At 36.4% G+C, this 26,679-nt stretch overlaps 2 protein-coding genes across 2 annotated transcripts in view; one reads left to right on the top strand and one right to left on the bottom strand.

The window, feature by feature from the left end:
• The window catches only part of LOC124117810 (disheveled-associated activator of morphogenesis 1-like), a 180,056-nt gene extending 158,223 nt beyond the window's left edge, over window positions 1-21,833 (bottom strand). The window contains exon 1 of the mRNA XM_048403044.1: window positions 21,725-21,833. The gene's annotated coding sequence lies outside the window, so the exon portion shown is untranslated. The remainder of the gene's footprint in view (window positions 1-21,724) is intronic.
• A 78-nt stretch (window positions 21,834-21,911) lies between these two features.
• LOC124117812 (kinesin-like protein KIF6) overlaps window positions 21,912-26,679 on the top strand; it is a 127,865-nt gene continuing 123,097 nt past the window's right edge. The window contains exons 1-2 of the mRNA XM_046479837.2: window positions 21,912-22,100; window positions 24,817-24,926. Coding sequence (XP_046335793.2) covers window positions 22,041-22,100; window positions 24,817-24,926 — 170 coding nt within the window. The 5' untranslated portion in view covers window positions 21,912-22,040. The remainder of the gene's footprint in view (window positions 22,101-24,816; window positions 24,927-26,679) is intronic.

Here is a 26,679-nt window from a genome sequence, read left to right as displayed (position 1 = left end):
TGGTCAGGGATTACTTCTTGACTGCATAACTTTCTCACAGAATTTCTCGTGTTCACTTTAGTGTCCCTTCCTATTACCGGTAGCATTGTATCTACTTATTTCTACTTGAAAACAGGTGATATCAGGTCTATATACCACATACTAGTGGTTATCAAAAATCACTATGTTTTCAATGGAATAAAGCTCAATTGTTCAACGATCAAAAGCTGGCAAGGTTAATTCAATCTCTTATCTTGCTTCAGTGGAAACTTTAGAAAAGCCCTTTTTTTCAATCAGGGGTCATGTTGCATTCATAATGGACCAGGTACTATCTGTTCTATCTGGTGTGCAAAAGATGGAGGATAAAAGCAAGCATTAACTTGTATGGAAAGAGATGCAACAGGTAGACTTTTGTTCAGAATATTAGGGGAAAGCTACTCCATCTCATCTGTGTCGTGTGGGCAACACTGTCTGCAGTTCAGTGAAATAAGTATACTAAAGAAGGTGCAGCATTTTTATAAACTGCAATTCAAATTAACAGTTATTTATTGTTGTCATGGTAATAATTTCTAAACATTCTTCTCTTGGGCTTACAGATGAAAGTGATTTGGGAATTTCTCCAAGATTATAATCTCAGTGACACTGGCAGGCAAATTTGGGAAAAATTACATAATTTTGTTCAAAATGGGGATTTTTAAAAGTTATCATTTTTCTTAATACTGAGATATTTTAACATTGCATTCAGTACAGTAACGTAAAAACTGAGCATTAAAGCCTCTTCACAAATTTCCTCTGTAAGGGCATGACATCAGTTTGAACTATATTAACATGGATTGTAACGTTTTTAATTTCTAACTTGGTAATTCCTACAGACATTTGATGCAGACTTAGGGCCAAATATTGGCCTCTAAGTAGGCCTAGAAAAACTTAAATTGTGCTGAAATATAAGAAAACATTAACGCCTCTGATTGTGAGTAATGTTCAATGGTTACATATCATTGCATTATAATAAGGTAGTTTTGATAAATGTTGACAGGAAAAAATCATAATCTCATCTGTAACCATGGTAACACAAGAAAATAAATTGGTCTATAAAACAATAAATTTTCAAAAGTATGCTTGACTCAAAAATTACAATAACAGTAATTACAAATTTAATATATTTTCTTTCTACCATGTCTCGACTGGCTAGTTTTGCAGATGACAAAACAACCACCAACTATACCAAAATGTTCCATGTACGATAATCAACATTTTGTAGTCGTCATAAACCATATGATAATGTCAGGACTACAGAGAGTTTATCTTATCACCCTCTCATCTCAAGATTTCTGGTCAAGCAGATGCTGGTTGCAGCCCACAAACTGCATCAAGGCCTCATCAGCTCCTAAACCCACTTCAAATCGGCTAACATGGTCAACAAAGGTATGCATTGAAGTATGTTCATGCAGTTATATCAAGGAAATGCCCATAAACCAATAGGTCTGTTGGAATACTGCTTACAGTTGTTCTTAATCCTGCTCCTCCATGTAGAATATGGTCAACAGAGTACTGCAATACATATGCATTTTAACCAGTGTATCAAGAATACTATTTTGTTTATTGAGTGCCTGTGGCAAGCAAATTGGGAAAAGAGCATTGTTGTGTGACAAAATTGGGAATTTGTGTAAAACCAATTTCATAAATGCACAGGTACACTACACTTGTTCTGTTATCAGTCACATTTAAGCCATGTTTACAAAGCTAAAATATAAGGAAATCATTTATTCCAATTTTGGAGTTTTGACAATCATTTGCAATGATAAATCCCTGAATATGATCAATAATTAATCATAAATACCTAATTCTGATCAGACAGTTGAATAAATTTGAATTGTGTAAAGATGTAAAAAAGCCCAGGCACTTATGAGGAAAAATGACAACAGATTTTCGCACTGTGCTTCTTTCTAAATTGCCAATTGACTGAAGCCATCATCACGAGGAACAACACACTTTGTGCATGATATACACAAACACTCACTCAGAAAGCCAATCTCAAGACATTCTTAGAAAGTAAGATTTCATTGATAATGTTTTTTACATCCATAGTGCTCTGTGTTTTTACAGCAGGGACGTGGGGAAAGCTTATTGCATCTGAAGGAACTACTGAATGAAATATTTAGGGCTCCAAGCCGAAAGGCTGTAGAGCCCATATTGTAATAGTTCGATTTATTACTATTTATTATTCCACCGATTTTTGTACCAGAGCTAGCAAAATAACCACTGGCTCGATTTTGTTCAAATTTTGTGTGTTCATAAAGACTGAGTACTAGTGCCCACCAAAATCTCAAGGCCGTAGGCCCAAGGGCCAAGGGCAGATAACTGAAAAACAAGTATTTTTTGAAGATGTATTTTGCCCTATTGCTCTGCAACCGCTTGTCCGATTACTTTCAAAACTTGCATGTGTCTGCTGCTTTAATTACTTGTCATTTATCATTCTTTGACTTTGATCATTGGTCATGTGGTTTGGCAGCCGTATTGGATTCAAGGTTTTCACAGGTTTTTTGGGGTACCTGTCTTTAAAACCTATCTCCTCTGAATCTACTGCATGAAATGAATTCCAGCTATCTGAGAATTTTCTCCATACATATCACATCAAACCCTGTTAGCCTATTTTGGATATCTTTTTTAGTTGTGGCCATATTGGATGAAAAGTTTTCACAGTGTCTTTTGGGCACCTGTCTTCAAATCGTATCTCCTCTGGATCCACTGCATGAAATGCTTCCAAACTTTCTGAGAATTGTCTCCATACATAACATATCAAACTCTATAAGCTGATTTTGGATATCTTTCTTAGTGAAGGCTCTATTGGATTTTGATTTTGATGATTTTTTTGGCCGAAATTTTACTAAGATCATACCTTGTAAGGTTCTCCAGAGAGACTATTGAAAGTTTACATGAAGTTAGTCTTACATATGTACCTCATCTTTTGTGCTTGGTTGCATGCTAAAAGTAACACCGCTTGGTGGTAATATTTGATTAATATTTGGGACACCCCTGGAAACCCCTTTTGACGGAGTTGGTACAAGCAAACCCTTTGGGGATTCAAACATGTTCAAGGGCGGAAATGGGTTTAGAACAGACTTGGACACCCCTGCACATGACAATTTCGTAGCGCTGATACCCTGCAAGTGGTGATTACATTTGATGGATTTGGAACAAAGAAACCCTTTGAGGATTCGAACATGGACGTTTGTGCGCAGTGTTACTTGGAGCCAGCCATTGATGCTTGCAGCTTTAATTTATTTCATTATTCACTTCTCAAAGATCCTTCAATAAGAAACTGATTTTTTAAAGGGGCTCTCTTTGTGATCATAAATCCCTTTCTAACTATCTGAAGTGTTTTATAGGTGAGTTAGTATGGTTTTACGCCGCTTTCAGCAATCTTCCAACAATACCACATCGGGAGACAGCACAAAAGGGCTTCACATATTGTATCCATGTGGGGAAATGATCCCCAGCCTTCAGCATGACAAACAAATGCTTTAACTACCAGGCTACCCCAACACCAGTTTCATGGGTAATTTAGTTTGTAGATTTATACAATCAGTAATAGCTCAGGAACATTTTGTTCGATGTTTAGATTTGTTGTCATAACCATGAACTGCACATATCTGTGACCATCCATCAAAAGGCATTATGTATGGGATACATATACTAAGAATTCCTTTAAGACAGATATGCCCTAAGGGATAATTACTCTTACAATTCTAATGATGTTTGCTGTAACTTGACAGCAACAGATGTCATACTACCCTAGTTCGAAGTGGGTGTGTTACGCAGTCCTTAGAACACAACCAGCTAAAATAACAATTCTTTTACCACTTGTGCACGTTCGGGATTGCTGTTGTGAACAGTTGCTAGGAAACCTGGGATGGCTGAATTATTTAGAATCCATATATTCCCTGTAAGGAAGTGAAATGACAGATTTGATGATAAATATGTCTTTGAGGTTATTTGAGGATAAAACATTTCTTACACCATGTACAAGATGGAAAATATGAACGCTTATCTCCCAAAGTCTCTTCCCACCAACTCTGCATGTGATAGAAATAGAACCTCAAGGCTCTGTAGCTGACTTTAGTCTTTGTTGAATAACAATCATCGGATACATATGCAATTATCATACCTCCATGTCAGAACGATGAGATCTGACTGGTCCAAGTGATCTTGATAAAATACTGTGTATTCCGCCTTGGAGGGGAATAAATTTCTCAGCGGGGTAATCTCTTATATCCCGCCACGATTTCTGAGAGGCAGAATAAATCCCTTATACCCTGCTTCAAAGCAGTCACATGATATAGCTCAAGCTGACCTCAAACAGCCGTTTTCTATCAGTTTTGAATTTGTTGAAATTCTTTTACAATGTCATATTAAAACATGTCGGTAAGATATATTTGTTGTAGCAGGATCACTCGGGGTACAAAAAACCTAATGCGGGACACAAAAAACAACAACATATACCCAGAGTAATCCTGCTACAACTTATAGTATCATCATTTGAAATTTCCAGGCCTTATTTATTCTGAGAAATATACCAGGGTACATGCATCTTTTATCATACTAAAAAATAATAATATCAACTTTCAAATAACTAATTATGAATATAAGATAATTATCAGATATTGATACCTTGAACAAACATGATGGTTCAAGATACATCAGCAAGCATGACATGCATTAAATAATGTAAATCTGGAAAGTCTTGCACCATGAAAACACTAACATTAACTGCATCTGAAAAGGTTTGCGACACCCTGCCATTGAGATTACCAATGATCATAGCTACTTCTGCATGTGTTATTTTATAAAAGTAAGAAGCGGTGTGATGAAAGGGTAACTCAGTGTCAGTCAGTGTTTATTAACAATAGATGCTTGTGTTGTCAAAGTTGACAAGGTTGGAGTAACATGTGTAACTGTATAGACTGGCTGGCATATGTCTGGATTGCTCAGTGTTATGTAAGCAAATTGACGAGAAGTGGCAGGTTAGTGAACTTTCCTGATTAGTTCAATCCCATTGTGCCATCCTCATTGTGCCTACATCGCACTGGGCCTACATCCCATTGGGCCTACATCCCAATTTGCCTACAGAAATTAATGATTTGCCTGTGGTTAATTGATTGAATGTAAAAGAATTGCTAAAACTATTGTTATATTTTTCTTCTGTATAATATATCTGTGACTTTCATTACCAGTACAATGGGTATGTGTTTTGTTTTTATTTCATTTCACAAGAGTTTCTCTTTATGTATAAATAATTTTGTTGTCTCAGTATAGACAGATTTATCTCATATCACAGGTGCAACAGGTAACAGTCATGTTCACTCGTACATTACTTTCTGAACATCATACTGTATCATGTCAGTACTTTACTGTAGGCACAGTGGGAAGACACCGATAAGACTATTGTAACTGAGTGACAATACAAAAAGGATGTTAGGTATTACTGATTTAATTTCACAACTGGCTGGTTGACAATGTGTGAAAATAAATAGAAGAAATTTTTTTTGTTGATCTAAAAACATAATTGTGTCCTGAAACTATTGTGAGTCTGTGTCACTCAAAGTTTTCAAGGTACTTTCCTGCTTGTAAATCTTTTACAGTATGCATTTTATTTTCCTTGATTTTGACTTTTAAAGTCATTATACTATTGTTATTGCAGTTGATTCAGTGACTGATAAAATCCTGATGGCTGGCATCAGACCCACACAAAATAGGTGTGTTTCAGAAAGCAGCAACACATTTAGGGTCTGTGGTAATACATTGTAGGTTATGGTGTGGGCTTGTCTGTCTTCCCAGATCCTAGAGAATAAATTCCAATTCAAATCTAGAATGATTGGGCAAGTCTAGATTGCCTCAGCCCCTGAAATTAAGAATTGTTCGGCTTTTATTATCTTTATTTTGAAGATATATATTTTTAAATGAGAAAACTTTATTTGTGGGAATAAATGTCAGTCTAGGTGTGGGCTATGGACCTATCCTGTGCTGGAGTATAAACACAACACCATTCTAAGATGCCTTATTGGGGTGAGATAACTAATGTGAACCTGCATGACACATTTGCCTCTATATATCCTACAGTAAATAAAAACAACCCTCATCATTCAAATCAATAATTCCATTCTCCCCATGGCATTCTGCACATATCCAGAAATTTATCTAGGATTCTAAACTAATTGTCTTTGGAAGGCAAATTTAGAAAACAATTATTCATTATTTTACTAAATTCAGAAGCAATTCACCATTGCATTCAGTGGAATAATGTAAAACAAAGCATTAATTCATTTTCTTCTTCAATGATCCTTTTAATCCTGTATACAAGTCACCCCTCAAATGCCACCCCAGCTACCACACCTACATCGGGCCGAGGTCGGCTTTACATCGGCACCGCCGGCAATATCGGCATCGGCAAACTGCAGCGGTTCGCTGTAGGGCCAATGCTGGTGATTGGCACTGACACATTGAACCTGATAAATGATTTGATTTTGTTATGATAACATAAAAGAAAAAACACATTTGTCGATTACAATGTGACAAATATCAGATCAAATATATTTACGAATAATACAATAATTCTATTCGAAATAAAAATATTTTAACTTTATTTTGAATTTTATAATAAGATCTAAATAGATCAAGCACATTCACTGACCATTTAGGCTGCACATATACAACAGACAGAGAAGATACAGACGGGATTCGTCACATCTTACAATTCATTCAGCAAATTACAAGATGTTGGCGAAAGTTTGGAATATCGCGATCGGTTATGTTACGTTGGTCTAACGTTTTCACAACATGCTTCAAGGGAAGCTACTCTTGTAATAGAGGGCGCTGTTACTCATGTGCGTCTTTTCAAGCAGACGACGAAAGGATGATGCGGGGAGGGCTGAGGGAAACCCTATTTTGCGGTAAGTGTTTACTTAATTACTGTATTTACGAGGTGTTCATTTAATTTTCAAACCTTACAATTGAAACGAGAAACAGTGTTCATTCAAAAGTGTCAACGTGAGTAGAGAAATCTCGGCCTAGATCTATATGTTTGGGAAGTTGGAGAAACACATTCCTATCAATGTCAGTGACAAAATCCGTGGAATATGTGGTGACACTGCATCCTCACTATTTATATTTTTTAAACACCATATTATACATATTTCTAGCAAAACGCGGGGACAAGGGCAAATACAAAACATGACAAGATATGTTTTATTATCATGTAGATTCTACGATGTTCAACCCACGAGTCGCCATCTCGGGGTGAGAGTATTACAGAGGCAAGCAAATGAATAGCCAAACAATTAGATTCTACTTACATTAGTATTTTTGAATGAACATTGTTTTATTTGTCATTGTTGCAGTCGTATTTGTTAAGTGTGGGGGTGGATTAGGTTAGGAAATTAATTACAAACTCGAATTTACAAGTCAATTTTGTGATTGATGTCAGCACAAAAAGCAGTGAACATGAAATTCATAACGAGGCTTTCCATTTCGGAAACTTTCAGCATTGCGTGTGCATGTCATGCGGTCTAGCTAATATTCCTACTGATCGATAAACGGAGCTACACTGCCGAGTTTGGTTTTCATTCACCAAACAGTTGAAATGAAAAATTGTTTTAAAAATGATGGTTTTTTAATGTCATGGGGGGGGGGGGGGGGGGTTGCCGGGCAGTACGGTAGGTACATTTGTGATGAAATACTGTATAAAATATTTTTAAAATGTACTATTTCAAAGGTAATTGATGCTAAATATATATTACAAGACAATTTAACATGTCATTTATTTAATCAAAATTCAAGTTAATGGTAAAACTTTGATGAGGAAGAATAGATACTGCAGTACAGATTTTTCAGGACACAATCCATTGTAGAAAAACACCCAGAGCCTTGTTTCAAATTTGATTTATTCTAACTAAAGATATATTATTTCAGTTTATCATTATCCCTTTTCCTAGGTTTACAAGCAATGTAATTGTGCATAAAATTACTTGTCCTCAATACTTTCCTGCAATTTTTTGCATACAATTTTTAAGTGTTTGTCATTTAATAAATGAAATCTGTTATGTGGTAACCAGACTTCACAGGATCTGTTCAATGTTATGTCAATATGGGGATTTTCTCACTGCTTTTCAATGGATGACTATGGCTATTAAAGTGAAACTACTTTCCCTGGAAAATTATTTCTGCTACATGGCTCCAGATAAGGACTGTATGTACAAATACAAATATGCGAGATAAGATGTATGAATTAAGGAAAGTACCAGATATCTGTATATGGCCAAAGCTTTATTTAAATGTTACTTTTATGTTTTGAGCAATATTCCCCCTCAACCTCTTGACATCATCATCATCAAAGCTAAGTGCTCACTGCTGCTACACAAACTTTATACATAATATTCTTATATTTCTATTTAAGAAAACCAGACGTTCAGCCATTGCCTGTTGGCAAACATGGATGAGCTGAATGAACTCTTAGCAGCTTTTCCAAAATCGAGCAACTAAGAGAGCACTGATGAGTGGATTAAATTTCTTTAGATGTATTAAGTATGGGAAATTTACTCCAAGTTTGATACATGTTGAAGATCCAGGGTAGAATAGGTCTTCAGAAACCCATGCTTGCTGTAAAAGGCAACTATGCTTGTCGTATGAGGCGACTAATGGGATCGGGAGGTCAGGCTCGCCGACTTAGTTGATGCATGTCATCGATCCCAATTGCGTGGATCGATGCTCATGATATTAATCACTGGATTGTATGGTCCAGACTCGATTATTTACAGACCGCCGTCATATAGCTTGAATATTGCTGAGTGTGGCGTTAAACAACAAACCAAACCAACTGATACGTGTTTCTGATTGAAATATTTATAAGCATATATTCAATATCATGTTTGTCCTATTAAGGGCCCCTGACACTTTCTATGGTAATCTTCCAAATGAAATTTCATGCTAACTTATTTTTGATGGACATACAACAGAGATTGCACACCTAAAACTGTTCTCCAGCAAGATTGGGGGAGGGGGGTTATCATGTGGTTATTTGGGATGTTTATTGGGCTAAATAAATAGGGTGATATGTCAGTTATAAAATCTTTTTTAATAGACATAAGAAACCGATAAGGGACCTACCATGCAATATTAGGAGGGGTTATGGTATTTGCATATAGAATTACACATAATTCAATTAACTTATTTACACATATTATAAACTAATCAATTTACTTACTGGGATTCCGATAATTCTAGGGTGGGGCCTTCTGCTTTTAGCCCCTAAATTTGGAAAAAGGCCCACATTTTCAAATACAATGGGGCATTTCAACATTGTGCTGTATGAGCAAGTTAGGGTGTACCTAGGGAATATATGAAATTGTCACATAAAGGGCCCATGTCAGAAAATACCTTGAGTGAACCCTGTATTTATTAACAGGTGTCAAGACTTAAAATAATATATACACACATATGTAAGGTGGTGCATGTGAACAGGGTATTACTTATTCTATTATTCCATAATCATCACTTGTAATTGACAGAATACATGAAATCACTTATAATATGCACACTGACATTTTTTGCTATCATTTGTAAACAGAAGCTGAGGAGGAAGCCTGCAGCTGGGCTCTTACAAGCCACTGACAAGTACATGGTGACCTGTGTAAAAGAATAGCTTCGAGTTCCAGGAGCAAGGCTTAGAAATGGCACAAGGAAAACGCGTACTGAAAAACAGAGGTGCAGATAGAGAATCTGCAAACAAAAGTGCTGAATTGCAATGGAATAAAGTAATCCAAAAAGTTGGTGTTGACAACTTATTTTTCACAGGGTTATGACCCTTGTTTTTGAACTTGGTAGGTTCTCTTGGACACTACTGAAGTTAATAAATGAAACTTTCCGTGCTTATCTAAGGTACAAACTCCAAAAGATGGTTTTAAGAACTTATTTTGTATGGAGTTATGGCCTTTGCTTCATGCTTTTTTAACTTGATGGAATGGGGAAAAAAGTTTGTCTCCCAAACGAATTTGAAGCCACATAAATGAAATTTTGCAGGCCAATATGAGGGGTATATGTTTAGACTGAGTTTTAAAACTAGTTTTGAGAATATATGTTTCACATCCGCCTTGTAACAGGTAGTAACACTGTTTTCTTGTAAATAATAATAAATTAATAATAAAGTTTTTTATTCTATTTTGCTCATTGTGTTTAATTATAAGTATTAACTACACATGTAATAGGGTACATAAAAAATAGAACTGTAACAAGTGTAAGCATTTCGATTGTTTTGTACAGCTAGAAGTATTCATATTACTTACAGTTGGTTTTCAAAGTATTAACTATGATAAAAAATTATTATCTATATGTACCCTAACACATCACTGGAAAAAGTTCTACTGTGGCATCATTTACATGAAATATAAAGATGAGATGTGGTCAGTAATGACTTCTGCAGGCAACTACTTTAGATGACATCAGCCTGTTTAAGACAATGGCAGATGAAAAAACTAATGAAGCGTTAAAAATTTAAGTTTGGATGTTTTTAACTATTTTTGAAGATATAATTCTAAATGATTATTGCAAATTGTTAGCCATTTGTTTCATACTTTATGCATTTTTTTTTAAGAAAATCAAGAACTGCCATCAAATATTATGAAAGGTAAAAATACTGAACATCCCAACTGCCATTATGAATGAGCAAAGAAGAGAAAGGCTGATGAAGTCTGAATGACTAATGCTTGGATGGTGATAGGACTTGAGAGGTTGGACAAGGCTGATTCTAAACCTGTCATTACTGTCAGGCCAATGTCAACCCAGTGCTGCACAGATAATTACTGTCGACTTTGGGCTGATGTCCATCTGATGCTGATTCGATAACAGTTGCCTATGTCCAAATAACTATTTATGACGTTGGGCCGATGTCGATCCGATGAGCAGAACTTCATCGGCCCGATGATGTTTGCCGATGCTGAGCCGACGCTGGGCCGACGCTGGGCCGGTGCAGTGCCGATGCAGGGCCGATGAAGTTTGCCGACGTTGGGCCGATGTCGATCCGTTGAGCAAAACTTCATGGCCCGATGCAGTTTGCCGACGTTGGGGCGATGCAGGGCCGATGATGGCATGCTACCTGGGACAACACTTGGAAATTATGAATTCCAATTTGATAATTTTAACTGACATTTCTTGCAAACTTGGGGGTGAATATGACCCCTGAGCAGGTCTAGAAAAACCCTTGTTATCCTCATAAACACTTGATGTATCTAAGTTTCATAAACTTCTGACCAAAAGGCCACCCATAACATCCTGGCAATCACACCAGCATCAGAAGTTCTCACCAAACGTGATACATGTATGAACACTCATATCGCCCTGTCAAGCTGGCGTATAGTAAGCTATTCACACGTTGCCACAGAGAATACTCACAACATCTCAAGACATGTGGAATCACACTGACATTTATCTTAATGTCAAGTGTCTACTACCACATGCACCTCTTCAGGTCTGGAACTTGGCAAACCGTACAGCCATTAATGCATATCTTCCAATGTTAGCAAAACAAACAGTGCAGACAGATTATAGAAAGGCCCTTGGGCTGTAGGTGATGGCTTGTCTTACAATAGGTGGGGGTGAGGCCACATGGTGAGGGGAACTATGTCTGTCAATGGAAATGATTAGCCTTATTGTCAAGAAAACGTGAAATGGAAACATGTAAAACAAGCTATTAACCTATTACACACGTGTCGGTTGTAGACAGTTTGAACTGTGATGTGAATGGTGATGCTGATGCCACAATGGCTTTGAAATAACTATTATGTTCATGTACTGTCTCATATCAACCCATGACCTTGTGATATATACCAGATCTTGCAGGGTGTTTAATGATGTATAACAATTGTGCACCATGAATACACTGTATTAACTCAGTTTACAACCTGACACCATTCTTTCGACACTTAACTGTACCAAGTCATGGACTCAAGTGTACTAGTTTTGTCGCGATTGTAAAACTCAGCACAGATTTGTCTGCATTTGAGTGTGTTTCTCGTTTAAAGCAGAACTGAGCAGTATTCCAATTTTATGATGGTGGCTTGTAAATATGCAAGTCTGGCCAGAGCAGACAATCTAGTGATTGATATTGTGAGCATCAATCTATGCAATAGGGGTATACTGAAACAGCATCAACCAAGTCACCAAGTCTGACCACCCGATCAATTAAGTCACCTCTTACAACCAGCATAGGTTGCTGAAGACCAACACTAACCCAGAATCTAAACTGGAGTCTGTATTTGAAAGAACTGCCATCCATTATCCAAGGGCCAGTGTTTTAAGTCAACTATAGTAAACTTGAGGACAACTTGCTACTCCAGACCAAGTTTGTCTGGACATCCTGCATTCCGGATGATTATTGGGGACATCTTCATACATACATACAGTTAATCCCGAAATTTGCTTACCAATACAATGTCAATGGGTCCAGCAAGTCCAGACCATCTGGGATTCAATTGTGCTATATTAGTGACAAGTGCAAGATGTGGTTACGAATAGCCTTACATCTAAGTGGCAACTAATTGGATAACAAGGCAGCTTCATGTTTCATTTGACCACAGGGCACACCTGTAACAGTGTACCTCTCAGATGTTCAGATGTACCTCTCAGATGTTGAGATTGTTGTCGCAGTTTCGCATCAAAGTAATCCTAAATAACTCGTTAAAAACGTTTACATAAAAGAGTCAAATAAATATCAAAGAACAGAATTCAAGTGGACTTCCCATCAGAAAACACTGGTTACAAAAAACACTTGCAGGCCTAACCACCCCCCCCCCCCCCCCCCCCCCCTTCATATCATGCCTTCTTCAGATTTACCTTATTTAAGAGCACAATGGATAAAATGTCAAACTTTGTAAACCACTCGACTTGCCAGGCGATCAAACTGGTTGTGTCCTTTCAAAGCATGAGGTATATTCCATTGCCAAAACCTGCTCTTCAATATTACAACGCAGAAAGGATCTGTCATATGGGTAAATACTTTTATTTGTTTATATCATTTAGTTTTGTATCATCTCTTATAACTTAATATGTTAAAGAACACCCCTTTTTATGTTTCTATGATGTACAGCAGTGAGACAAAGATAAAATATCTATCACTGTGTTTCAACCTATCATGTGTGTATGTCTACTAGGGCTGCAACGAATACACTATGAGGCAAATATGATTCGTATCATGAATATAGGGTAGCGAATACGAATATTAATTCACGAATACAATAACAAGTCATGTATTGTTGATGTATTATTTGTCATATTCAGCATGTTCAGTGAGGCAACAACAACAGAAATTATTTGACATGGTTTGTTAATTATTAGTATATTATAATATATTATTCATTTATATACTGCACTTATCCAGGTACTAGTATCTGCTATCTAATAAATCCGACAATGACCAGTGACCACAATACTGTCAAATTAAATAGTATAAGAGTGTTGTCTTTTGAAGAAATCTATGCATAAAATATGTTCTTATGGGTATTTTTTATGTAAATGCACAGGCTTGCATATTCATAAATATTCGATTCTAGTGGCCACGAATAACGAATTCAATTCATGAATGGATACGGTACGATTCACCGAATACGCGAGTGAATTGTAACAGCCCTAATGTCTACCTTCTGTTTTAGGTATAGAGTCCACCCCTTGAGCCCATGTTGCAAAAACACATGTTTTCATGTTGTTTTCAAACTAATTCCACAAACATCTAACTATTTCTGTGTGGTGTTAATGAACTATGAGATGGATTCCAGTACTTTGGCTCTTTACATTTGATTAAAGCTTGTCTGAAAATGCTGTGAGGACATCTGTCAGTTAAAGCCTTACAGTTCAAAACAGTAAAGACTTTAAATAGCTTTATTCAAATAACAAAACATAGATTTCAAACTTCTTAAGGGATTGTCACAGTAAACAGTCCACTTTTGATGACATCTCCGTAGGAAATTCCACACACTAGCCCAAACTGTAGATGTTACACCTAGACAAAACTAACACAAGATTACAACAGTAGCACTGCTCTCTCAGGCGGACCTTCACTGACACTTGACCTCTGTCCAGTAAACATGCTCCACAAGGAGCAACATTTCAGCCATATCTCTGCAGTAGTTTGACTGGTATTTGGCCAGACCAGCAATGATGACAAAGGACATACTCAACTATTTTAAGTAAGGGTGAAACGATACACCGATATTCTGATGCATTGCAATACTTGACCCACGATACAATACATGATACATGTGGGCCTATTTATCGATATGCAATGATACGGTAGGAAACCTTAAGTAATGTTCTGTCGCTACTGCACCCTTCAATATAGCGCCAGCTGTTAAAGCGTGTGGTTACGTATGACTCCCAGAACTTTCTTACATTTTTAATAAGCTCAAGTTTTACACTGACACAATGTCTTTCTCCATCTCAAGAGGAAGCTTATCACCGCAAGCAAGAAACACCGGAAATATCAGCTAAAAGGCCGCAATTCAATCCCATTATTATACTATCTGGTTATAAAATCGTGTTCATTGTATATCTGGCCTTATGTTTGTAATATATTTCATCAATTTTATTCAAAATTTTGTTTATTATTGTTTACATTGTGTATGGAGTAATCGGTAGATTGCATAACTAACCATGATTTACAGCAACCATGATCAGATAACCGCTATTGACGCCTTAAAACAAACTTTAGTTGCCAGAGAATGGATATCATGTATCATAAATGCTATTCCTTGACTTGTTAAAAGTCATATTTGTGGCTATTTGGCTATTATATGTCCACATAATGTTTTCGCAATCGAAATACATGTAGCACAGGAAATTGCAATGGTGACTGGCCAAATTGTTCCTTATGTAAAAATATTCTGCAATAGCAATCACCTGTACCTAGGTGCTACGCTTATGGTTCTTATAATTTTAAATATAGAAAGTAGAAGCTGCAACTGAAGTAACATGATATTGGAATATATTATTCCTGATAAAACAATAATTTCAGATATAAGTTTTTATGACAAAGCATCAAAATTCATTGTAGTTGTATTATTGAGTACTTTTTAACTGAATCACCGGTTGATTGGGAGAAAATGACAACGTGTGTACAGCTGATTGCTATTTCCAGCTTAGTTTATGAGAAAATACACATGGTAATCTTAAGCTCTGTATATAAAACAATGCGTATGAGATCAGGGAATTGTACTAATACACCACTTGGTAGGATAATGTACTTCCATATCAATACACCACTAGGTAGGTTAATGTTCTTCCATATCAATACACCACTAGGTAGGATAAAGTACATCCATATCAATACACCACTAGGTAGGATAATGTACTTCCATATCAATACACCACTAGGTAGGATAAAGTACATCTATATCAATACACCACAAGGTAGGATAATGTACTTCCATATCAATACACCACTAGGTAGGATAATGTACATCCATATCAATACACCACTAGGTAGGATAATGTACTTCCATATCAATACACCACTAGGTAGGATAATGTTCTTTCATATCAATACACCACTAGGTAGGATAAAGTACATCCATATCAATACACCACTAGGTAGGATAATGTACTTCCATATCAATACACCACTAGGTAGGATAAAGTACATCTATATCAATACACCACAAGGTAGGATAATGTACTTCCATATCAATACACCACTAGGTAGGATAAAGTACATCTATATCAATACACCACAAGGTAGGATAATGTACTTCCATATCAATACACCACTAGGTAGGATAATGTACATCCATATCAATACACCACTAGGTAGGATAATGTACTTCCATATCAATACACCACTAGGTAGGATAATGTTCTTCCATATCAATACACCACTAGGTAGGATAAAGTACATCCATATCAATACACCACTAGGTAGGATAATGTACTTCCATATCAATACACCACTAGGTAGGATAAAGTACATCTATATCAATACACCACAAGGTAGGATAATGTACTTCCATATCAATACACCACCAGGTAGGATAAAGTACATCCATATCAATACACGACTAGGTAGGATAATGTACTTCCATATCAATACACCACCAGATAGGATGATATACTTCCATATCAATACACCACTAGGTAGGATAATGTACTTCCATATCAATACACCACTAGGTAGGATAATGTACTTCCATATCAATACACCACTAGGTAGGATAATGTACTTCAATATCAATACACCACAAGGTAGGATAATGTACTTCCATATCAATACACCACAAGGTAGGATAACATACTTCCATATCAATACACCACTAGGTAGGATAATGTTCTCCCATATTGTCATACCACTAGGTAGGATAATATACTGCTGTACCACTACAAACCATTATCACAACACCTCTAGTGTTAACATAACCTTGAAAACATAAAAATTGTACCAATAGTATAACATTGCAACAGCATAGTACTTTGCGTGTCCCCAGTCCCTTTAAAGGGGCACTGATCTAAAGCAATTCCCCGGAACTGGTTGTTGCCTTTGTTATTGTTTTTCCCCGTGAGTACCTGGATGATATAGCAGAAACCTAGACTAGTTTGCAACCTCTGCTGCACAATTCATAAACGCATTTGTCACTTTTATTGACAGTATATATAAGGGCGTATGGTCACATTGATCAACAAAATGAAATACAATTTTGGAAATAATAAGGATATGTAGGTATCTTTGTGTGTAGCATCGGTAATGGTGACGAAGTTTTGATAAGTCACTTGCTTGGTAAATGTGCGATTTTCGTTTACACTATTTTGACTTGCAACACAGAGTAAATATTTCTCCTGAGCATTGCTTATTTTATCGTGTTTATATTTTTACAGTCAAAATGTGCAAAATGTTCACTTAGGAAATTTATTAAATGCCTGAATATTCATATTTTACAAATTGACCGAAAAATATGTCCATCTATATTATTATGACAACGAATTCTAAACATTGTTATGTTTAATATCATCACCATATTGTTTGGCTTTTAATCCTACATAATAATCTTTGTGATGTTTTTAGGCCCTTTTAATCGTCAATTTTAGTCAAAGAAATGGACAGACTTTTCAGTCAAAATGACTGAAATATTAACACATTTTACAAATTGCATGAGAGAATCACATTTTACAAATTGACTGTAATATATACATGCTTACACAGGAAAAGACTAGTGAAAACAACGTCTATCGCGAATCAAAGAATTTCCCAACCAAGACGTTGAGGAACAAAGATGAATCTGTCCAATGGTACAGCAAATGAAGGAAAACAAAATGCAAATATAATAATTACAACCAACCAAATGTATCCGTGAATATCCACACAAAGGAACAATATCCCACATGTCTGCAGCTGTACAAAGAAACTTTTTCCATGTCACATGTCTCTGTAACAATCAAATATTTAAAAAAATATATATGTCGTTTTGGGATATTATATCCCGTGTTCGTTTCTCAACTGATCACTTAGATTGTTTCAGGTGTTTCACATAGGTGTCAAGTCTCAAAGGTTGGCTGAGAAAGCCCACGTGACAACTATTTTCATAACGTCCACGGTTCCTTAAAAAATCCATTGAGGTAGATAACAATGAGCAATTAATCAACGTATTATCGGCTAACCCTTTGAACAAAGTATGTTGTTTTTACATCAGGACTTCACGACATGATATGAGTGTATTCCCTTTGTTTTAGTAAACCTAGACATGTACACACTAACAGTGACTAATCAATGTATTGTCTGTTAATCCTTTGATGACTAGGTACGATCCTTGATTTACAAAAAAGTAAATCAACTGATCATTCATCTCTTACTGGGCTGCCACGTGCATATTACATAACACACATTTCACCTCACTTCAAACCTGGATTTAGATTGAATTACCCCAGGCACAATAAATGCCAAATGAGAACCTTTGTCAGGTATTCTGAGTGGTGCTACCACTAATTATACCTGTAATAAATTCATTAACTGAGCATCAAATGAATGACGACAAATACACAAGTGTAGGGTTATACCAGAAAACATGGATGAGAACAAGGGAGTGGTAATCGTATAATCGACGCAATCCAAATTCCGAAAATTCTTTCACTGCAGGGATACTTTTTATTATTATTAAACTATAACCATCAGGGGTATTTCCAAATAATGACATCCGATGAACCTCTGCCGTTCTTTTTGTCTGTTTGTTTAGGCTGAAGAAATTAATTAACATGCGCCATTTGTCGAAATCTTTATAGATCACGGTTAACCAATCAGTGTTAAAAAATGCGTAAAACAAATATTGCCTCCAAGTTTATTTAGCTGTCCTTGCAGACGGTAGCCCAGTCTCATGTCACGCTCAGTTGCGTTGCGTATCATACGGGTACTCACAGGGAAAAAACAATAACAAAGGCAAACAACCAGTCCCGGGGAATTGCTTTAGATCAGTGCCCCTTTAAGATCTACCTGCATACTGGAAGACTGGATGTCCATCCCTAAACAAAAACACACTGGTTGCCTGTTGTCACAGCTTCATCAGAGTTGGGCTCATGTCTTCTGTCTCCCCCAGCTGTCTGTTTACTAAGTATATATTGTAGATTATAGCTCTTGATTTCACTACACAAATGTAGTAAATTTCAACGATCATATTACTTTTCCACTGGGTCTTTGACAATGCCTTTATTTTACACTGGCCTAGTTTCTATTGAAAGAGACATTTGATTATCTAGGATTGTCAAAGCATTATAAATGTAAGTATCAGTTTCAGCCTTTTACTTTTGCTGTGAAAGACCTGTTTCAAAATGAAACATTGTAAATCAAAGTCTTAAAGTCACATATAAGATGAAGAAATCATTCAGGTTTGTTTTGTTTGTTTGTTGTTTAACGCCTCACTCAGCAATATTCCAGCTATATGACAGTGGTCTGTAAATAACTGAGTCAAAACCAGACAATCCAGTTATTTACATCATAAGCATAGATCCACGCAATTGGGATATGATGACATGCATCAACCAAGCCAGCGAGTCTGACCACCCGATCCCGTTAGTTGCCTCTTGTGACAAGCATGGGTTTGCTGAAGACCAAATCTAAACCAGATCTTCACAGGTAAACCATTTAAGTAAATTGACATGAGAGGATGTATCACAAAAGCCATACCTTCACTTAAAATAACTCTGATATGGATGGAATGAGACTTAAAAGTTGTATTACAAACTTTGGGGCAGAAAAATAAAAATCTTTGTTTGTAAATGGTGGAAATCTTTTTTACTCTTAAAGCATTTAACTAAATTAAAACAGATGTAAATGTTAGGTCACTGCACAAATGCTATCACAAACACTTTTATTACCACCTTAATTTCACTATGTGGATACCCTTGAAACTATTCCCAAAGGAATGATGCAGGTTTCTTTAAAGAGACTACAAACTTAATCTGACTCTTATTTCAAGTACATGTACCCTTCTTGAAGCCACAAGTGAGTTACAATCTTATTATTTGCCCTTCAGTCTTACGACTTAACTGGGAGACTCCAATATTGGCCTGACATCAATGTAAATTTACAGTGGTGCATGTCTTGTAGGTCTAGCCAAAACAGCCGACTTACAGCTGACTCACAGCCTAAAGAAAAATCACTGTTATTTACAAATTCACACATTTGGATGCTTGACAAGACTTGGTTTATGCAATATCAACATTGGATCACATTTGGGTAACGGAATGATTCAAATGCCTGTCATGTATTTCAGAAATCAAAAGAGTTTAACATACTCTCGGTAAATGTGAACAAGAAGCTTGGGGGTTGTCGAAAACACAACATTTGTTAAAGGATCTTGCGAAATGTAAAACCAAACTAATGACGCAATGAGAAAAAACATAGACAACAGGAATGTCTTGACAATAGAAGAAATGTTGACATACAATTTTTGTAAGTAATAAATTTGCATAATGGTTCATATTATGAAACATGTCAAACTGACAATTTTCCCCCAAGATGGTATTTTGAACTCATTATAACAATTTCTTACTTCTCTTACTATTCACTTAATTTACAACGGAAAAGGCAATATAATTTCTTTTAAATCAAAACACATATATATGCCTTAAAGGTATGTTAATATGCTTAAATTGCACTATAGAAGAGTACATAATGATTTAATGATTTAATCCAGGTCATGAAAGTTTTTGAAAATAGGTCATATATTCATCATATGACTGTCTCTTATCTGGCTCAAAAAGTTATGAAATGTTTTACTTAAATGAAAGTTATTTCTTAAATACATAAGAAACCTTTATACATATTTTTGTTTATTTCAATTAAACATAATATAAACTTTTATTTCACAGCAAGACTATCATTTAGTCTCTGAAATCTTATATTACACAATATTCTTCTTGACTCTAAAAATAAAAAAATTTCCCTATGCTGATTTGGAATAGAGCTAGCTTGAGCTGGCTAGACTTGCTTTTGTATGCATTTCTAGATTATTATTTTTTCATAAAATAAATATATTCCACGGTCATGGTGCAGGACTATCCGAGGCCCACCACTCATTCATACTGTGTTCTACATCCTAGTGTAAATGAGTCGCAGCCTGTGTAACTGTATATGTTCCAGAGCTGACTACAGCTACGTCCAAATTCCATGTCAAGGAAACTCTGGAACTGCTCAAGAATATTGCTGTTAATGAGGCTGAACACAGCTGTAAATTGAAATTTGTTGTTTTCACATTTGAAAACTATGTTGGTACTACATATATTTATCTGATCAAGTTTGGCAGTCATGTCTGTAAGTGCTATTGTTTTTCAAACAGTAGTAGTATCATTCAAAGAAGAATTCCATATTTTAAATATGTTAAATAAAAAAAAAAAATCAGAATATTTATCAATAGCATCAGAAATGAAACAAGATCTATTTGGGGGTAAGACTTATGCTTTTATGCTTGTATCCCCAAACGAGTTCAGAACCATCATCCAAACACACGTCTTTCGGACCCTATACACAAATTGTACCAATCCAAGGACACTCTTTGTAATGAACCTGCAAATATAATTGCATTGTTTACCTAACAATAACAATAAAAAGTGATCGATCCTGGCCGGTTTCACGCTTGAGTAAACCTGCACGTGCATCAGTTCATTTATCGTGTAACAAGGCGTGAGCAGTCGGCGCTTCGCATACAAATCCAACGTCAAAATAAACGCTTCGTCTGAATGCTAGTATTCGCAAATACACGTTTTTCTACTACTTCTGTGGCTCTTGCTATATACCTGAAAGCATATATGACCCCAAGCAAACCAGCTTCTGTTTTACACGAGGATGAAAAGTAGGCGTGCGGAGCCTGCGGTTGTCAATGAACTAACCATGGCTCACACAAAAGCTTATCACAACAATAGTCTGCCGACAAGACCCAAAATGTTGCACTTCATACATCGCAGATCACACTGTTTCATTTTCTCTATTACGTTAGATATCATCCAACGGATATGATCCTTTTTCCAAAATGTTGAACATTTTCACTATTATCGAAAGCAGGTGTCGAAGACAGCATCCCAATTTGTCATTCAATAAAATTGTTTATGTTAATGTTGTGACTTGCAACATTTATCATTTTGAGTTCAGTTTCAAAGGAAATAAATATGAAATTAGAACATATGATCGAGATAGGAAAACAAGAAAATCAAATGAACTGTCATTTCTTACCATATAATAAACAACGCGGCTACATCAAAGCCTTATCCAAGTGTGGTATATCCCTTATAACGACTGTCAAACCACTGAGCCCAACTCGCAGGAGTCACGCTTGTAGAGCACCGGCAAGCTAAAAATACCCCTAACATTTCAACCAATCAAAGGCCTTGAAATATTTTACCCTGGACTTGCAAGTGCTTGGCATCATGGAGGAAGGCGATGTAAACATTCCTAGACAACAAGGGTGTGAATGATATTTCTGGCCTGTGTGTAGTTTTACTGAGACAACTATTTTGTGATTTCGGGAGATGAGAGTAATAGCTGGAAGATGGTGAAGCAAACAATCCAGATTTTTGCTCGAATAAAGCCGACAAAGGCTAAAACAGGGGTGAGTGTTTCGATTTAGAATGAAATATCTCCGGTATTCGGGATATGTGAAGTTGCTATCCGTTGATCAACGAAAACGTTTCGAGTAGGTAGTCCATATTAGCATGACTAGGCACTGTCCACAAATTGTCCCCTGACAGATGTTTATCATTACTTTTCTTCATCTTGTCATTTATGAGTTTGTAATGAATTTTACAAAATAATAGCCTAATTTATACCTTCCTTTAAAAGACCAGATTTAGATTCTTTGCTTTATTTCAAGACTCTGGAAATTAAGATGGAAAGTATTATTATTTTTCACAATTCACTTGTTAGTAATTGTGATGGTTGCCCAGTCACTCATACTTGTAGTGAATGTAGCAACACCCAACTGAAAACTAGATCCATAATGGGGTCCTACGGTCCAGACATGCTTCTACATCACGGCAGAGAACACCACCTTCATAAATCCTGTTCAGACTGTGTTGGCCGATTCCCAGTGTTTCTTTCTGAGATTTTAAAAAAAAATTCCTGTAAGTTTGTGACTAAAAGGTTGATATCTCCCAGATGATTACCCTATCTGTACACAGCCTATACACACATACTTGTCATAATTTTATTACCACAACTTGAGGTAATAACCAGAACCCCGAGATAATCTGCGTGGTTTGAATAAAATACATTTAAAGGAACTGAATATGCAGACAAATCAAATCCTAGCATATCAAATACACAACAAAAACTATGCATACGCTGTTCAAATAAATATAATGCGTATATTACAACTATTAGATAAAACGATTGCGTATATTACATCTGTTAGATAAAATGATTGCGTATATTACATCTGTTAGATAAAATGATTTATATCAGCTGATCGACCAAATTCACTTACTGACAGTGAAATTCGGAAAAGCTTCTGTGACAAACATACTGATAGATGCACATCATGCCTAGTCAATGTACATGTTGAATCTTAATTAGTCGCTGATTGGTAATTAAAACAATAGCGCCTTTCTTACAATGCTAGGTTTTGCAAACAAAAATGACTTCCCGGAGAGTTGGCTGTGTGGGTTGTTGCTTATGCTTTCAAACTCTGGTTTGCCTGGCACTGACTTGATTGTAATACTGCATTATTGCATCCTTTTCAAAATCCATGTTAGAATTGGCCTTCAGAAGCCCATACTTGTTGTAAGCTGTGACTAACAGGATCGGTAGGTCATGATTGCTGACTTGGTTGATGCATGTCATCATATACCATTTGCATAGATAGATGCTCATGATGTCAATCACTGTATGTTCTGGCCCAGACATGATTATTTTCAGACTGCCATAATATAGCTGGCATATTTCTGAGTATGGTGTTAAACAACAAATAAACAAAAGAAACATAATGGCTGTAAGGCCTATACATGATGAAAGAGAGATGATTATAGAAATGTCAATGCAACTTAACTGCTTTTGATCTTACTGCACTTGCCTATCCATGCCTGTGTATCCTTATGATGTTACATGTCTATGACATCAACGGGGTACACAATGGTGTTAGTGGTCATCAGTAACTTGACACAATTAACAAGTGTGTTCTTATTAATCTAACAAAATACAGCCTTCTCTTTACACTTCACGGCCACTGAATTAAGATTGGTCATGTCAATTGATAAAACAAAGTGCCATCTGTTCAGTGATGCATGACCATTGTGTTGGTATGTTGCATGTACTTTAGCAAGCAATCGGAAAAAAGAGTAATATTTCTTTTTCCTCTTGACAGATTGTTTAGACAGGTGTACATGTGTAAAGGTTAATTTGTGAAAGAGTTTAATATCTTGGTGACGATTAATTGATGTACAGTTCACAGTTCTCTGTTCCACAAAAACAAGTAATAGAGAATTGTACTATAGATTGCGATTTTGTCATGTTTATGTCAATCATATATTTATTTTATTAAAACAGCCGTGTGATATTATGTCACTAGGCTAGACTTGATTATTTTTTTATTTATATTTGATGTCATGGTAAGTAGGTGGGAGAAGAGGGGATAAAAAGAACATTTCCGATTATGTTACTGTTCTACTGGGTGTTTTGTGAATATGTTGTCATGTATGCAGTCTATTCGGCCAGAATACCATTGTATCTGTTTGCATTTGGCCGAGTACAATAACAATGCTTTTAGATCACATTTTTGTAGATTGGTTTCCACTTTACTTATTGTTACGAGTGGTGCATCTGTAATCATCTCATAAGGAAAAAAAGACTTTGACAATATAAAAACTGTTGATACTTTCACAATGATAGACAAATCATATGTGAGGATATTTAGAAATTGTTGTTAATTTTACTCCTTCAACATTTTAAGTAATGTTGTAATAGGTTTGTGATTAATTTGTTCATCATTTAAATATGTTGGTTTGGTCCAGTTTCAGAACTCCATCTTCCCAAAACAAGGGAGTAAGCTGACTTTAAAAGTCCAGTTTCCGACAACCTTGCCAAATTAAGCTGCAATTATGGAGTTAAATTTTGGCTGGACTAACGTGTTCAAAATCGTGTAACAAAATTGACATCTGGTTTGTAAACTGCCATGCAGATTTCGGTCAATTGCAGGATTTACAATGCAAAATCTTGAGTCAACAGATATTTTCCAAGGATTTGATGCACTTTGATAAGTAAGCCCAGTTTTATTAAATCATAGGGGTAAGTTAAGTTTATGTGATTACAATTTTACTTTTTCTCAATGACAGCGCTATGGTGTGGACGAGGATGATGAGGGATGTCCGCGACTGACAGTTACTGTACCAAAGGAATTAGCAGAGGGCTTCATCAACAACAAGAGAGAACATTATAAGTTTCGGTCAGTTACCATAGTTACGGTCAATCTCTATCCGTGGGTTTAAAAATTTGTACATCTTTATTCACAGTAGTCACAGACTCATGAAACACAGCTCTGAGTTGCTAGAAATATGTAATTAGTCTAACGACTAAATACAGAAAGAGAAGGAGAGTTTTTGAGTCCATTTGGGAGAGAATTCCACAGTGAAGGATAACAGTATGCGAAAGATCATTGTCTGGACATATTGAGATTAACACTTGGAACAGAAATCAAGACACATCAGTTTTGGATCATTTGTTTGAATCATTTTAAAATAATATTTTGCTGTGAACATTTAACACAACAGACAGTGGAAGAAACTCACTTTTTTAGTCCATTAGTCCTTAGAATGATAACATACAGCAGAACCCTTAAGAATTGCTAGTTTCTACTAATCCTTATAATACCTAACCATTGGTGAGTTTAGCAAGGACAACAGAACAAGTGCCAGTTTCTAATACTGAGTCAATTGATCCAATTTTCTATGTCCCTCATTCGTGTTGACAAAACTTGATGGATGTCTGAGACATACCACAAATTGCAATAAAATTCAATTTTTAAACTTATCCGATCTCACTCTATGCATTTCATCCTTCTTCTTCCTCTCCCTTGTGTGGAAACGTCCTTGAACAAAGTTTTCAGCTTCTAAGCTCTATTTCGTCCAAATACTGCTGGCATCACCATGACAACCACCCCAGCAATCAGGTCATGCACCCGAATCTTGTGCAGCTTGCTGTCCTTGATCTGGTTACCTGACATCCTCTGCCTCATCATTCTCTTTCTCTTTGCATCACAGTGGAGACATACAAAGTTTTTGGGAGAATATTTAGGCCTTTTATTTCTCTTAATTATACAGGAGTTCAATCCACTTCTGACATTAAATGGGCAAGGATCAACCAAAACGTCAGCACTGTGAGAAGTGCCGGCATATTATTTCTGTGGTGGATCCTCACACTTTATGTTGCGATTGTCGAGGAGTATGCAAGCCAACACTCAGATGCAAAGAATGCTCACATCTTTCACCAGTGACTTCCTAAAGAAATGCCAAAAGAGGAGCCTCACTCTGGCAGTGTGGGTTCAAATCTGTACTTTACAAAGAAAGTGTTATCCCAAATATAACATTTGTTACAATACTCCATGCCTACAACTTTGGGGGATTGCGTCCACCTCAGACATTGAATCCTCATGAGCTGTCCCATCCACCATGGGATCCCAATTCTATTATCAGCCCACCGCTACCTTGAGCATGTGACGCAGTAATGGTTTGAAGATCTTCTTATGGATAATGTGGATCCTTTCCTGTGGTAGGATCAATAGCTTTGACAAAGCGTAAAATGGGATGCCAAACAAATAATGCCTGCATCAATGGAGCGTACCAACAACTTTGTTTGTAGAACAAATTGACTGGAGACCCCTTCCGAATTGGTTACAAGATGAATAGACGAGGGTAATCTGTGACCCACCGTCCAACCATGGGATAAATGCGTAGAGTGAAACAGAATAAGTTTTAAAATTTGTAACTTTTAACATAAATTGTATATTAATAGTACTTATCCTATCTCACATGATCTATGCCCACCCATCCTACCCCACATCACAGTTACACTCACTAGCCGCGATTCGCTTTGCAGAATTGCGTCCCTTGGGCATGCCAGAAACCTATGATTGTGGGTTCGAATCCCAGTTCGCCCCGATTATGTTTCTAGGTTTGTCAGCACCATACCCGTGCTCGTTG

Source organism: Haliotis rufescens, unplaced genomic scaffold (genome assembly GCF_023055435.1).
Source record: "Haliotis rufescens isolate VD_foot unplaced genomic scaffold, xgHalRufe1.0.p SCAF_3, whole genome shotgun sequence".
Classification (NCBI taxonomy): domain Eukaryota; kingdom Metazoa; phylum Mollusca; class Gastropoda; order Lepetellida; family Haliotidae; genus Haliotis; species Haliotis rufescens.
The sequence above is the reverse complement of the archived record's forward strand: the minus strand, read 5'-3'. Positions and strand labels throughout refer to the sequence as shown.